The sequence below is a fragment of the Diaporthe amygdali genome (genome assembly GCF_026229845.1).
Source record: "Diaporthe amygdali strain CAA958 chromosome Unknown NODE_34_length_500367_cov_65_467389, whole genome shotgun sequence".
Taxonomy (NCBI): domain Eukaryota; kingdom Fungi; phylum Ascomycota; class Sordariomycetes; order Diaporthales; family Diaporthaceae; genus Diaporthe; species Diaporthe amygdali.
This window is the reverse complement of record NW_026517054.1, coordinates 399,958-415,657: the sequence shown is the minus strand read 5'-3', so window position 1 is coordinate 415,657 and position 15,700 is coordinate 399,958. Positions and strand designations below refer to the sequence as shown.

At 52.5% G+C, this 15,700-nt stretch overlaps 5 protein-coding genes across 5 annotated transcripts; 3 read left to right on the top strand and 2 right to left on the bottom strand.

The window, feature by feature from the left end:
* Positions 1-532: 532 nt before the first annotated feature.
* Positions 533-1,345, bottom strand: J7T55_005537 (flatoxin biosynthesis ketoreductase nor-1; the record flags this gene model as incomplete). The annotated part of the gene is made up of 1 exon (XM_053133037.1): positions 533-1,345. The coding sequence occupies one exon, from the start codon at positions 1,343-1,345 to the stop codon at positions 533-535; it is 813 nt and encodes a 270-aa protein (XP_052989152.1).
* An 850-nt stretch (positions 1,346-2,195) lies between these two features.
* On the top strand, positions 2,196-2,943 carry J7T55_005536 (uncharacterized protein; the record flags this gene model as incomplete). The annotated part of the gene is made up of 2 exons (XM_053133036.1): positions 2,196-2,584; positions 2,649-2,943. 2 exons carry the CDS (start codon positions 2,196-2,198, stop codon positions 2,941-2,943), a joined length of 684 nt encoding a protein of 227 aa, XP_052989151.1.
* Positions 2,944-5,156: 2,213 nt separating this feature from the next.
* Positions 5,157-11,810, top strand: J7T55_005535 (uncharacterized protein; the record flags this gene model as incomplete). The annotated part of the gene is made up of 8 exons (XM_053133035.1): positions 5,157-7,897; positions 7,957-9,539; positions 10,010-10,067; positions 10,322-10,372; positions 10,456-10,639; positions 10,710-10,771; positions 10,842-11,656; positions 11,731-11,810. 8 exons carry the CDS (start codon positions 5,157-5,159, stop codon positions 11,808-11,810), a joined length of 5,574 nt encoding a protein of 1,857 aa, XP_052989150.1.
* A 1,064-nt stretch (positions 11,811-12,874) lies between these two features.
* Positions 12,875-14,001, top strand: J7T55_005534 (uncharacterized protein; the record flags this gene model as incomplete). Its single annotated transcript, XM_053133034.1, has 2 exons — positions 12,875-13,079; positions 13,142-14,001. 2 exons carry the CDS (start codon positions 12,875-12,877, stop codon positions 13,999-14,001), a joined length of 1,065 nt encoding a protein of 354 aa, XP_052989149.1.
* A 524-nt stretch (positions 14,002-14,525) lies between these two features.
* On the bottom strand, positions 14,526-15,492 carry J7T55_005533 (uncharacterized protein; the record flags this gene model as incomplete). Its single annotated transcript, XM_053133033.1, has 3 exons — positions 14,526-15,063; positions 15,129-15,388; positions 15,451-15,492. The coding sequence occupies 3 exons, from the start codon at positions 15,490-15,492 to the stop codon at positions 14,526-14,528; spliced, it is 840 nt and encodes a 279-aa protein (XP_052989148.1).
* Between the last annotated feature and the right edge of the window lie 208 nt (positions 15,493-15,700).

Below are 15,700 nucleotides of genomic sequence, written 5' to 3'. Positions count from 1 at the left end.
TGATCCCTCATAATGGAGAAGCCCAGGCTCGCCACCGCCACCTGCGCCGTCCTCAGAGGCATACTGGTCGTCAACCTGGCATTCCACCGCGGCGGCCGTAGCCCATGCTGGCCGACATGCTGTTGGAGGCTCTAGACTACGAGTAGCCATGGCTTGCCTGAGTGTAGATCTCACTGCTGATGCGTGAAGGTTCAATCCTAGTCATTGACAATGGAGGCATAGCCCAGACCATCGCCGACGTCACATTGAGCATCAACAAAAGATTCAATGGCGAAAAGGTCAATTGACATTGTCCATGCGCGGCGGTCCCAAGGACAGTCTGAGAGTCGAGAGTTGTGGCCTCCTGCGACCAACATCGCCTTGAGTACCTGGCTAATATCTGAGGTCCCCACGACCGTACCTGACGTGGGGTGCTATTTAATTCTTATTTCGTTCTTCATTCATTAGGTCGCAAAAGGGAACAGAGTCTGTGTCATGTGGTCTTGAAGGTCATGTCTACTGCGGAAATACCGGTTGATCACAGGTCTGCCGTCTACCATGGGATTTCCACGCCGAAGCGATCCACGAAACAGCCACTCTTCAAGTGACCTTCTCCCAAACGGTCCAATACAACTAGCATGCCCTCCAAGCTCTCCTCACAAGTCATAGCCCCATCTTCCTTGACGCTCACCAGGCCCGTCTCCACCCTCCCGGGATGAAGCAGCCCGAAGCAGACCTCTGGAACATCAATGCTCATGCTTCTAACCATGGCATTCAGAGCCGCCTTGGACGCGCGGTACGCATAGGCGCCACCAGTTTTGTTGGCGGCCACACTCCCATTACGCGACGACATGACTGCCACACGGGGGTGGAGCCCCTGCTGCACAGCCAGCCGGAGGTTCGGCAGCACGGCGGTGATGATGTTGAACGTGCCCAGGACGTTGATCTCGAACGTCTTCATCATCGTCGCCGCGTCCATGACATCCAGCGTCTCCGCCGCCGCTACGTCGTCCGACTTGGTGAGCTTCACCCCGGGGACCAGGCCGCGCACGCCTGCGCTGTGGATGACGAGGCACAGCGGCGTGTCTTCGCCTATCCACTTGCGCGTGAAGGCATCGAGCTCGTCTGGTGGCGAGGTGACGTCCACCTGCACGTAGACGGATCGGGGGCCGTGGACATGGCTAGGCTGGGGCTTCCCGTCTTGACCGGGCCAGGGCTCCCTATCGATGCCGATGACTTTGAACTCGGAGATGTGACCATGAGACAGCCCCTCGCGTGATCCTGCAGCAAAGTGCTCGAAGAAGGCGCGGCCGAGACCGGACAATGCGCCCGTGACAAGGAACGTGGGGCTTTTGGAGGTCGACATCGACTGTTTTTCTCTGGGTCACCATGCCAACTACCGTTGGATTTCTTTGACGCAGTCACCCTGGTCTGGTGCTGCTGAGACAAATTTGTATGTGGTATTACTGCATGAGCACTCCGCACCTCGTGTCCAAGCTGTTTCGGCACCCCAACCCTGATGAAATGGTCATGACGTCCTTGTCTGACGACCGTCTTTTGTCTTGGGCTACAAAACTTGTTTGACCATTTCAACTACAGAACTACAGAATGTAACCCGTGGACTTGTCGGCTGACTGAGAGTCTTAGCAAGGCATGTGAGTGATATGATCTCTCCTAATATCTGAGTCCAACCACAACGATCTCGAGGTCTTCGGCATGCAAATATCAAACCAGTGTTTCCGGACAGGGGTAACGGCAGGGTTATGATTAGCTATAGAGTTACGGCTTGAGGCCTGCAAGAATACTGAGAGAAACAGCGGTTGCTTTTGATTTCCTATACATTGGCTTTTTGTGAGGAGAAAGTAACTGGAAAACTAGCTAATCCTGGGCCGTAGGGCAGCGAAGCTCCAACATTGAATCTGGGGCCGGGCCATAGGCCTCAGAACTGCCATACACCTAGGCAATTGCTCCTGCTTCAACATTGAACATCAATTTCAGAGCATATGCTCAGCATATGCACCGCATCATGTCTGAAAAAACAATCGTCCGATATTCAATAGAAAAATTCTTACTGATCAACATTCATCACCAAAATGTGAGCTTGGTGTTCTGGACCATATTAGCCCATCCAAGCCACACTTCCTCACTGTGCGGCGCAACACAGTCATTACAGCTCAGTTAATGACACAATCAAACTCAATTAATAAGCCAGTGCCATGTTGGGACGCCTCGACTTCGAGAACGACGCGGTCGCCTGGCGCGCTGCAAACCCGTCCTCTTTCGGTTACCACCATGGGCCTGTGCCATACTGGCATCAGCAACAGATAACGAATGCGAATGCTAACGGCGGGAACCACCGTCCATCCTTTCCTCCGGTAACAGTATCAAAAGTCAACACGGGCGTGTGCGATGTCAAGCTTGACTCCACAGGCAGCATCTGTGGAAGGGTCTGCCGCGACCAACCTTCTCTGCAATGCCACCTGCGGGATGCCCACCCAGGAGCAGCGAGCAGCCCCACGGGAGTCAATATAACTGTAATAGAGGAGCTGCAAGGGGAGAACGCCCTCAAGACATGGGTGCTGACAGGCGGGTGGCGCGATGCAAGGTATGTCAAGGAGGCAGGCCGGGCTGATCGCGCAGCACGCGAACGCGTGCGAGCTGATCGCCAGGGAGGACGCGGATTTCAGGAGGAAATTTGGCGAAAATTCCCACCGCCGGATAATACACGAGAACCCCGGATTCCAGCCTGGGAGGCAGAGCCGGTCGAGGGCTCGACAACTCGAGGCGGAGGCCGAGGCCGCCGCACCACAATCACAGCGTGACGGACCAGGCCGAACTGCATGGCCGAGTCCCCGAAGGAGAAGTCAGACTCGCGTGCTATATGAACAGGGCCAAGATTCGGTTTTCGTATCAGATGGTGATGAGGTGGGGGCCGTGAGCGTGAAGTCTGAAGGGTCGCCCTAGGCCCATCAGCATGGCGGACGGACATATCGATGATTCAATTTGCCGGTTGCAGCTGCTGAGAAAACAACGGGATGTTTCCCAAGGCTTGGCAGCCCCTTTCGACCTGTATCATGTAGCAGGCTCCCTTCAGTGTTGACTATTGGATTACATCCTAATCCTCCGGCCCGTTCGGAAGTGAATCTGGAAGACGACGCAATCGCTCCCTCGGGCGCGGCATACAATTATTCAGCAGGGGACAATATTGTTGCTTCTATATACAATGGTCGGCTGGGTCGGCAGGGACTTGTGAAGTTTCCCAAACTCTAAGTTGGCGCTATTGCAGGCACAAACTGTCATTTCAAGATGTCTTGATATCACATGACGGCATCGTCCAGAAGGAAGGGCACAATTAGGGCACTGCTAATTTTCGGGGTCCCTGATCATTATGGCGACTACTTCATGGCCGCGCTGAGCTTGTCATCGTGAATGAGCTCTTCAAGAGATCTGTCCAACTCACTCATGTCTTGCTAAATCCGAGCACGCGGACGGTTGCAACGGAAGTACTGGCCTAGCCGGGAAAAGACTGCCGTGGGATTGGACAAGAGGCTTTGCCTTCTTCTGCCACGTCAGCTGGACGCATGCGAAGCTGTGGTTGTGGTTGTTTCTCACGTCAGAGATCCCCCATCTGCTGTGGAGAGCCTCTCCATACTGACTGATGACGTTGGATTCTTTCGAGTGCCTGCCTTTCGATGCCGTTGAGAAAAAAAAAGGTTGAGACTAGTCTCCTCCCGAGAGCTTTCCGTGCTCTCGGAGGAATCGCATTCCCGAAGGAAAATAATACAAGATTCCTTAGAAAGACAATACGTTGTTTCTAGGCGTGAATGAGTCCAGAGTATGAGGTGCCTGCACCTAGATTGTCAACTCAAGCGATGCCAAGATTTTACCAAGAATGATATTTTTAAAGGGGCCAAAAAGACCAGAAAAGCGATTGCCCACGATTGGATAGCCATCTGTATTGTATCTTGGTGCAATATGTAGGGTCTATGTCGGAATTAGACCGTGCACAGCTGTATCTTATATCCGATAATCGTTCGGGTGAAGGTGCTGTACGGTTCATCGGCCGTCCGACTTCTGTCAGATTGGGGGTCCATTGAAACACCGTTGCTGACACAGTGTGGCTCCATAGGTCCCGACAGGCCGGCACCCAATCCAGGGAGGGGACCTACATAAATCACGTACATACATAGTACAGTTCCTACAGTAGGTAGACTAAGCACACGAAGGATTAGAGTGGAACGGCCCGTGTTCAGATGTTTGCATGTGTGCATGGCCGCCCTTGTTGAGGTGACGTCAACCATCTGAACAGCTCGCATTTTCAGATGCAAACCTGTCAGACATACAGAGTAGTCAGTCAGTACTACGCAGTAGACTACCGATTCGACATTCGATCGACCTGCCTGGCCTGCTTGGCAACATTGGTCTTGCAGCTGAGTCAATGCCTCCCATCACCGCCTGTTTCGCCCCACACCCCTTCGGCGGCGCTCGCGTCTTTGTGACCTCCGCTGTTGAACTGTCTTTATCAGCTTTCTGTGGATTCGCTGGCTGGCTGGGTGCCCCCCGGGACCGTCCCGCGCCTGTGAGATAGTCGTACACGGTAGAATGGGTCCAGATGTCGGACAAATCACGCCCAGTCCGAGCTGGGAATCGGCTTTGGGTCCATATCTCGCACTTCCGTAAATCCCGATGCCAGTCGCTATGGACCAAAGACCCTCCGCCGTCCGAGGCGGCTGGGCAGTGAAGGCTGCAGTCAGAACACGCTTGACAAGGCCGGATCCGACCAAAATGTCTTTGGCTAATTCCGTCGTCATCGTCAACAGTGGGTCCTTGTAATATTGACCCGTGAAGATTTCTTTATCTGTATACATGGCTCATCTTCAATTTTTCTTTTAATCTCACGGTCGTAGATCCACTCTAGCAGAAAGAAAGAAAACATTTGGGCGAGGGCCTGTATGTAAGCACAAATGGATGAAACCCCGACGCCCAAAGACGTGCCAGGTGGCTTTCCCGAGACGCCACATAAAGATATGTCTAACGATGCGTCTCAACGTCATTTCCCTCTGACTGCTGGTGAATCTCGAACAACACAGGCTGGTGTTGCAGAAAGTGCAAGGAATCCGCAGGCCACTTCTACATGCAGGACTGAGCACGAGAACAGGACTCCTAGCGACGCCAGCATGTCGTCCTCAGACAACACTCTACTGCAATCTCAGGCCCCGACCAGGCCAGGGGCCTCCGGGTCTATCGATGATCGAGAGCGAGAAGCCTCACTGAAAATGTCCAACCCATCCGATTCTGACCTTGCTGAAGACGACGATGCGCATTTTGCTCCCTTGAAGACGGGCACGGACTCTCGACCCAATTTGCTACAGAGGAGGAGCAATGTTCAGACTGAAGAAGACCTATTCCGTGCGCTATCGCGGCGTCGCACAGGTACCTCAGCTGCTGAGACGGAGGATGAGGACCATGAAATCGAACGGCTGATGTCACGAATGTTCGGCAAGGCCCGGCAGGAGCAGAGTGAGGAGGAAAAGACACGACACTCGGGTGTCATTTTCCGGAATCTTACGGTCAAGGGTGCAGGTCTGGGTGCAAGCCTGCAGCCCACCGTTGGCGACATCTTCATGGGCCTACCGAGGTTCCTGAAGAATTTGGTCACGAAAGGGCCCAAGGCTGCCACGGGGAAGCCACCTGTGCGGGAAATTCTCAGCAATTTCGACGGTTGTGTGCGGCCAGGCGAGATGCTGCTCGTGCTCGGCCGCCCTGGCTCAGGCTGCTCGACTTTTCTCAAAACCTTTTGCAACCAGCGGGCTGGATACGTTGATGTACTCGGCGATGTTACTTATGGCGGGACAGATGCGAAGACAATGGCCAAGGACTTTCGAGGCGAAATCATCTACAACCCCGAAGACGATCTCCACTATGCGACACTATCGGTCCGACGCACACTGACCTTTGCCTTGCGGACACGAACACCCGGCAAGGAGTCTCGACTGGAGGGTGAGAGCAGAAAAGACTATGTCAACGAATTCCTTCGAGTGGCCACCAAGCTTCTCTGGATCGAACACACATTGGACACGAAAGTTGGTAACGAGCACGTTCGTGGAGTCTCTGGCGGCGAGCGTAAGCGTGTCAGTATTGCCGAGGCGCTCATCACTCGCGCCAGTGTTCAAGGATGGGACAACTCGTCAAAGGGACTCGACGCAGCAACAGCTGTAGAATATGTACAGGCTTTGCGAGCCTTGACCAACATGGCTGAAGTATCGACCGCGGTCTCGCTTTACCAGGCCGGTGAAAGCCTTTACAACCTCGTCGACAAAGTCCTGCTCATCGACCAGGGCCAATGCCTGTACTTTGGCCCTGCAGATAACGCAAAGAAGTACTTCCAGGACTTGGGCTTCGACTGCCCGGCCCGCTGGACAACGGCGGACTTCCTGACCTCCGTTGTTGATCCACACGAGCGTAGCGTCCGTCCAGGCTGGGAGGATCGTATCCCGCGCTCGGCTGTGGACTTTGCAGCCGTATACAAGAAGAGCGAGGCGTACAGAAAGAATCTCGCGGATATGGACGATTTCGAGTCGAAGACTGCAGAAAAGCAGAGACAAATCAGCCAAAACTCGTCCAAGGCGACTAAGAAGAAGAACTATACCATCTCGTTCTACCAGCAGGTCATCGCGCTCACCAAGCGACAATTCCTCGTCTTGCTTGGAGACAAGGCCTCGCTGTTTGGGAAATGGGGTGGTATCGTCTTCCAAGGTCTCATTGTGGGCTCGCTCTTCTTCCAGCAGCCAAGCAACACCGCGGGAGCCTTCACAAGAGGCGGTGTTCTCTTCTTCATCCTTCTATTCAACGCCCTACTTGCTCTGGCGGAGCAGACTGCTGCGTTTGAGTCCAAACCCATCCTACTCAAGCACAAGAACTTTTCTTTCTACCGCCCTTCCGCTTATGCTCTTGCCCAGACAGTGGTGGACATTCCATTGGTTCTGACACAGGTTTTGATCTTCGATGTCATCATCTACTGGATGTCTGGCCTCGCCGCTACAGCATCCCAGTTCTTCATCTCTCTGCTCATCCTCTTCACGGTCACCATGGCTACCTACGCCTTCTTCCGCGCGATATCGGCAATCTTCAAGACACTCGACGACGCTACAAAGGTCACTGGAGTCTTCATCCAGATCCTGATCGTGTACACGGGCTACTTGATCCCACCCTCATCCATGCGTGTCTGGTTCGGCTGGCTGCGCTGGCTTGACTGGATTCAATATGGCTTCGAGGCTCTGATGTCGAACGAGTTCTACAGGCTGGAAATGGAATGCGTTGCGCCTTATCTAGTGCCACAGGGCCCTGGTGTGCAGTCGCAGTACCAGTCTTGCACGCTTCAAGGATCAACGCCGGGCTCTGACGTCGTATCTGGTGCGGATTATATCCAAGAAAGCTTCCAATACTCCCGTAGTCACCTGTGGCGCAACTTCGGCATCATTTGGGCTTTCTTTGCCCTCTTCTTGGCGGTCACGATGTTCGGCATGGAGATCATGAAGCCGAATGCCGGCGGAGCTGCTGTCACTGTCTTCAAGCGTGGCCAAGTCCCTAATTCTGTCAAGGAGTCCATCGAGACTGGGGGTCGGAAAGGCGGTGCCTTAGATGAAGAGTCAGGTGCTGCCACAGGGAGTCCGAGCTCTGGTTCCGAGATCGATGTGGTCAAGGAGCGGGAAGAGAAGGACAAGAAGGCCATGCAAAATGTTGCCAAAAACGAGACAATTTTCACGTTCCAGGATGTTAACTACACGATTCCATTCCAAGGTGGTGAGAGAAAACTGCTTAATGGAGTCTCTGGTGTTGTTCGGCCTAGGCGCCTCACGGCTTTGATGGGTGCTTCGGGTGCGGGCAAGACTACATTGCTAAACACTTTGGCTCAAAGGTAAGGCTTATTCCAACCAGCACTGACGAAGGAAACTTCCTGTACTGACTCAGGTGTAGAATTGCTTTTGGTGTTGTGACTGGAGACTTCCTCGTCGATGGCAGAAAGCTGCCCAAGTCATTCCAGCGCGCTACAGGTTTTGCTGAACAGATGGACATCCACGAACCAACTGCAACAGTCCGAGAGGCGCTTCAATTCTCAGCTTTGCTTCGCCAGCCCCGAGAGGTTTCAAAGGAGGAGAAGTATGCTTACTGCGAGACGATTATCGATCTCCTGGAAATGCAAGATATTGCTGGCGCCACGATTGGACAAGTCGGAGAAGGCCTCAACCCCGAACAAAGGAAACGGCTCACCATAGGTGTTGAGCTTGCCTCCAAGCCAGAGCTGTTACTCTTCCTCGATGAGCCTACGTCGGGCCTCGACTCCGGCGCTGCTTTCAACATTGTCAGGTTTTTGCGCAAGCTAGCTGATGCCGGCCAAGCTATTCTCTGCACCATTCATCAGCCATCCGCCGTTCTATTTGAAAACTTTGACGAGCTCATTCTGCTCAAGTCCGGCGGTCGCGTTGTGTACGCAGGCGAGCTGGGTAAGGACAGCCAAACGCTAATCAAATACTTCGAGTCAAACGGTGGACAACATTGTCCGTCAGATGCAAACCCAGCGGAATGGATGCTGGATGTGATCGGTGCAGGCAACCCCGATTACAAGGGCCAAGATTGGGGCGACACATGGGCTTCATCCAAGCAGCACGAAGCACAGACCCGCGAGATAAACGAGATTAACGAGAAGCGCCGTAACGTCGAGCACTCGAAGAACATCCAGGATGACCGCGAGTACGCCATGCCTCTGACGACGCAAATCATTGCTGTTGTGAAGCGGGCCTTTGTGAGCTACTGGAGGAAACCGAACTACATCATGGGCAAGCTCATTCTCCACATCTTCACTGGCCTCTTCAACTGCTTCACCTTCTACAAGCTAGGCTACAGTACTATCGACCTGCAGAGCAGGCTGTTCTCCATCTTCATGACCCTGACCATCTCCCCTCCTCTGATCCAACAACTCCAGCCTGTTTTCCTCTCGTCCAGGAACATCTTCCAATCGCGCGAGAACAACGCAAAGATCTACTCGTGGTTCGCATGGACCACCGGCGCCGTCATCGTCGAGATCCCCTGGTCGCTGTTCGCGGGCGCTGTGTACTTCAACTGCTGGTGGTGGGGCATCATGGGTTGGCGGCCTTCCTACCAGGGCTTCCCGTCCGGCTTCACGCTGCTGTGCGTGCTGCTGTTCGAGCTGTACTACGTCGGCTTCGGCCAGGCCATCGCCTCCTTCAGTCCCAACGAGCTACTCGCCAGTTTGCTGGTGCCCGTCTTCTTCCTCTTCGTCGTCAGCTTCTGCGGTGTCGTCGTCCCCGCTGCCCAGCTGCCCTACTTCTGGCGCAGCTGGATGTACTGGCTCACACCCTTCCACTACCTGCTTGAGGCGTTCCTGGCCGTTGCGTTGCACGACCAGCCTGTCCAGTGCAGCGATAACGAGTTCGCAAGGTTCTCTGCACCCCCTGGTCAGACGTGCCAGGACTATGCGGCCGGGTACATCAGCCAGGCTGGTGGGTACATCCAGGATGCGATGGATGGCAGTGGCCTATGTGAGTATTGTCAGTACGCAACAGGTGACGAGTTTGGGAAGGGATTCAGCGTTTATTACTCGCACGTCTGGCGAAACTTCGGTATTGTGTGTGCATTTATCGCATTTAATTACATGGTGGTATACCTGGCGACCTTCTTGAAATTCAGGGGCAAAAACCCTCTCAAGGGTAGCTTGGCGAAGCTGAAGGCCAGGAAGCGCTGAGCTTTGGGAAGACATACCACAGTGTAGAACTACGTTTCGCAATTGATACAACTGGTAGATCAGGAATGTTTGCATATAGAGCCATTCTCTTAATATAATGTGTCATTTGCCATAGCAGAACGAGCCTCACTGCCCAATGTACACGGACATGGCTACGTTCGATGAATTCACCTACTAGATGTCTCTTGTCAGATGTATTCTTTGTTAATAGAGGTCTGGGACTGCTTCTGTTGTGTACTGGTATATCTGATTACTTTCTGTGACCAGTACCCATCAATGCTAAGCTTTATGGCATCAAGGATGCTGATACAAAGCTCCCTGACAAGTGTACACCCTTACAGAAATGATCCTAACTACTACACAAACTGTCTCTTTTACATAGTACTCATAGCCTCATTGACTACCTTGCTGACCCCACGCTGCTGATCAACCGTGACTTTTGCTTTCTCTTTCTTGAGGACAAAGGGCTCAGGACTGGTCACGCCTCTGTCAACAGACACCAGATAGCGGTACTTAACTTACTGGTTTATCTCTTTCGTGGATTAATTCACTCCAGCTGGGGCTCTCCTGAACTCCCAGGTCTTCTGGCTTCCTGAGCTCCGGAGCGGCTCCGGGCTTCGGGCGTCGGGCGTCCGAGCTTCTGCCCCGCGCCTTCACCAACGCTAGCGTAGCATTCACCAACACCAGCATAGCCTTCACTAACACCAGCGTAGCCACAACCTTGACGTGACTTGGGAAACAAATTTCCAAGATTCTACCATTTGGCACCCGTCAACGATGGCAGACATTAATGACGGCCAGCCAAGCTCCACCACGGAGAACACCATCGCTGGACCTACAGCACCTCGGGCGAACATTGACACAATGGACCGCAAGGCTCATAGCCTCAAGGACAAGGTCAGCCCACTAATGCCTATGTTGTTGTATCTTTACGAACGTGCTACTAATTATTACATTCCATTCACAGAAGCAGGATGCGCCGAAGCCAGCCTTCAAATCTCGCGAAGCTACCCAGCAGTGTCTCCTCCTGTAAGTTTTCAATACCTGATCGCCCTCGACTACTTTGAAATTGAGTGGTAGTGTACTGATGGTCGGCTAGGGCGATACCCCCTGAGATTCGCAATATGATCTACAAGCTCTGTCTGTGCCACCCAGAAGACATTGGAGACAAGATGTCCGTCGGCAAGAAAGTTGTCCAGAGAGTTGGAGAGAAGGTCGACGGTTTCACTATGGACCACCATCACCCTGATAAAAACCCTCTTCCGAAGCTTCATGAGGCATATCAGTTCAGTGTCGCACCTACGACCGTGCGACGTATCAAACAATACAGTCTCCGAAACCCGGCTCTCATGCGAACCTGTCAAGCCATATACAACGAGGCCGCCCCTGTCATTTGGGGCCAGAGGTTCACCTTCGATACGACCCGGGAGCTGCAAACTTTTCTTTTCTCCAATGGCAGACTCGATTTGGTCAGAGACATCCGAATATGGCGTCTGACGCCCCTATTGGGCATCCACTACATGCCTTCGGTCTGTGCCCTTCTTGTCGACAAGGTCAAGGGATTGGAGCGCTTGGAGGTTGACATGAGCGCTATGCGCAGCGGCGTACAGCCTCAATACGAAGCCTTTCGAGATGATGAGCAGGTCATGGTGGCAGGTGTGAACCTCGGTTTCGACGTCTTTGCCTGCATGTATCCTTGGGTGACCCAGGTGGTACGCGACCACGGCATTGAGAGACTGATGAGCATTCTCCAGGTGGTCAGAGAAATTGGCTTGGGAGCTAAAGAGGCAAGCCGCAGGGTCCACGTTGCCTTTGTGGGCCGCGGGCTGTTGACTCCCGCACAAGTGGCAGTAGCAGATGGTGCTATGGCCAAGGAGATTACCAGACTTGTGGAGGCTCGCGAGTATGACATGGGTAAATTTTGAAAGCCACTTGGAGCACGACCTGGGAGTGCAAGATTTCGATGACATCCAGACCTTACGCCATAGAGTTGAGGATGAGCAGGAAGGCGTGGACAGTGAAATTTTGCCCGGGCTCTCACATAGACATCAATTGTGCCTCTGGCTAGCACGAGCATAGCCTTTGATTAATATACCCGAAGTCATGTGCAATAGCCCACCAGTCGGGGACCATGTCATGTTTCTGAAGTGATTCCCACAAAGTGTCTCGGGTGCTTCTGCATGTGGGCTATGCCGAACCTGCGTTCATTGGGGCTCTTGTGATCCCACAGGAGGTTATCCTACAAGAGGCCATCAATAAGAGTTTTATTCCACTGTGGGAGGCTATATGATAAGAGACTGTCTTATCTATAACCAGCTGTTGTGTAGTAGCTCAACAGGATTTCCATCTGTTTGGCTGCACTGGCAAGTTATATCAGTGTCTGTTGACTCAAAGGTGAACGCAGTGGCCTTTAACGACGACAAGGAAGCATGTTGGTCTGTGGAAGCTTTGGAAGAATCCACAATGGCGGCCTGCGGGAGTTGAGTTTGGCAAGCAAAACTCAAGACAATCTTCAAAAGTGCTTTTAGTAGTACTGAGGCGATTCCAAACTATCCACAGGCAGTTGTGCTTGCTACTGGCCTGAGTACAAAAGGGGGTCACACAGCTCTTATCAGTGACGAGAATGTGATTGGCCGTCAATGACTCCATCCCCTGGTTCCGAGGTCGCAAGCTCCGAGGCCTTTCTCCAACCGCTATCCACTGACCAAAAAGCTCGCGACCGGACTGGCATTGCATATCGCTCCCTAGATCCTTGTGCCTTGATTCCGTTTGGGCAGAAACGTTGGCGCAGTCAAATTAACTTCATTGTCAGGCACAACTGTCCGGGGTCAGGCCCGGTTTCATTCTTGCCGTGACGTGGCTGGCCCTGTCACTCAGGGAGTCGGTCAGAGGCTCACCGTCCGTCTAGAAAGCTTCAATTGGGGATCGTCACGGCCACTGGCTTCTCATATTGAGAACCGTATCATGGCATCATTGCTCACCTCGAATCATGCATCATGGCGCTGTGGCAGAATAAAATTGCTCCCTCTCTTGGGAGCACTGCGTTCTCACGCTGCTTGCCACAACTTCGACTCCATGAACACCTTGAAATCGTTCTCAAGGAACCAATCAAATTCAGCAAAACTACTCAGGATGGGTTCGGTTTCAGATTCCAACGCAAATGTCCTCCTCGTAGGCTCAGGTGGTGTCGGCACAATGGCAGCCTATGCACTTGAGAAGGGAGGCAGAGCCAGTGTCACGGCGGTCCTGCGATCTAACTACTCTGTTGTCAAGGAGCAGGGCTTCCACATCAACTCAATTGAGCATGGCGAGGTCCAGGGCTGGCGGCCAACAGCCAGTGAGTCATTACCTTGGCCTTCCACGAGATTTGTCTGAAGCGCCAACTAAATAAATCAACAGTCCGAAACACCATTCCCAATGCAATGGAGGAGGACCTGCAGTACCACTATGTAGTCATTACCACCAAAAACGTTGCTGACATCCCTCCTGCTATGACGGAACTCATCGCTCCAGCGGTCACTCCCGGATACACCAACATCGTGCTCTTACAAAACGGCTTGAATATTGAACGTCCCTTCGTCAAGGCCTTCCCATCCAATCCTGTTCTCTCCGGCATAACAGTCATTGGCGCTTCGGAAAACCCTCGGGGCACCATAAAGCACGACAACTACGACATATCGTACATCGGGCCGTTCGACAATCCAAACATCAAGAGTGAGGTATCACAATCAGCGGCTCAAGCATTTGTGGACATCTACGGTGCCTGCTCCACCGTCAAGTGCACCTACGACCACGATGTGAAGTTCAGCCGATGGAGGAAGCTTCTATACAACGCCAGCTTCAACACGGTAGCAACGATCCTGCGCATGGACGTGTCGCGCATGCGCGCCAGCGAACACGTTGTCGACGACCTGATCCGACCGCTTATGCAGGAGATTGTTGCGACGGCCGCGGCCAAGGGGGTCGAGCTGTCACTGAAGGAGGTGGAGAAGATTATCACGATAGACCTGTACGAGAGCTTCTTCAAGCCGAGCATGTGCCAGGACATCGAGAAGGGAAACTTCATTGAATTTGAGAACATCGTCGGCGAGCCGCTGCGCGAGGCTGAGGAGCTGGGCGTGCCGACGCCCACGCTGAGGGTTGTCTATGCCCTGCTGAAAGGCCTTCAATACCAGACTAAGGAGGCCAAGGGCCTTTTAAGGGTGCCGGAGAAGAGCTCGCCTGAGCTGAAGTACGGCGATAAGAATGAGAAGTGGTGAGGCGTGCCATGGTAATTTACATGGTAGACTAAGATCCAGTCATAGATTAGCGATGAGTTTGAATGCATCCACAATTCTGGGCAAGACATGTTAAAACGCTCAGATCTGAGCGAAAAAGTGTAAACATGCTCCTGGGCGTGCTCTTGACCTTTGCTGACTAGGTACGTAATATGACAAATACATTGAAGGTTGAACTGCCGTGAGTTTGCTGGATGCCAACTGTCGTAGTCTTTGAAGCGTTGGCGGAACTTCGCTGACCAAGGTGTGAACGATTATCAAACTCGCCTTGAGACACTGGGGATACTTCACTTCGGCATTACCCGACTATGTAGTTCCAATCTTGGCCTCTTATATTCTGGGCCAAAAGATCTAGAATTATGTCCACAAATAATGTTCCGCCCCGCCGCAGTCGGTGAAAAGCTGAATTCCCTTGATACTAGTATTTTTGAGAATACCAGCTGATTTCATATTTGTATATCTCTGCAAGTACTCAAGAAATATGTAAGAACTCGGCTTGCTGGCCTTTATAGCCAACGCGTAGTACCGAGGTGTGATATCATTCGGCCGCCATGATCCTTTATGGTCGCCTTATCCACAACATCCAAAACCATAGCCACGGATTGATCTGGTGTAATCGGGCCAGAAAAATGAGGCGCGTACCTCTTCATTGCCGCCCACAACTCCTCAACCCCCTCGTTCATTTCTGCGGTTGCTGTACCAGCCAGATCTGTACTTTGTGCTGACTTTTCTCGCACACTGTCAGTGTCCACCACGCCTGGAGAAATCGCCATAACTAGTGTACCCTTTGCAGCATACTGAGCATGGAACTTCGCAACCGCCATATTCAATGCTGCCTTGGAAATCGCATACGGCGACTGCCACTTCATCTCTGATTCAACGACCAGAGGAACATCACCCATTCCAGAGGATAGCACGACCACTTTCTTAAGTGTGCCACGTTCAATCAAAGGTAGGAAATTGGCGATCAGGTGAGTGTTACCAATGACGTTAATACGGAAAGATTCGAGCATGTCCCGGTCGAAATTCTGGTCCTGGGTTGCTCTGCAACGCATTAGTTGAGATTGGCTCCAATGTTTCCATGATAGACCATAGGATCTTTTGCTCACTGGGTTGAGATTGCATCAAAACCGACTATCGAGTAAGAAGCATTTGCGATGAGAATATCAAGACCACCGCCTGTGAGGCGCGCGACCTCCTTGGCAGCAAGTCTCAGAGACTCAAAATCACCAAGGTCACCGTGAAGAACATGTAAGTTCTGGCGGCCAGAAAACTCCTTGTTAATGGCTTCCTGAGCCTTTTGCTTATTCCGGACGAGAGCAAAGACCACATTGGACGGGTCGGACGAGAGTTTCCTGATGAATGCGAACTGCAACGAATAATCAGCAATGTATAGGCTCAAATATTCAGATTTGGTATGCTCTGGCTTACTCCGAGGCCATGAGAGGCACCTGTCACAACATAGGAAGGCATATTCGTGTGAAATGAAACGTCACGTGTGATCGTTGGCTGGCGGTAGGTCTTTTTTTTTGGGGGGGGGGGGGGAAGAGTTTGAATTGTTTCTTAGGTATGATCGTTTATGTTTCCAGAGGCTTCCCATTTTTGTGCGCCAACGTTGCCCTTTATATAGTGCAACATCTTCTTGTCCCATTGTCAAACTCGGACGGTATTTCTAAGCTTC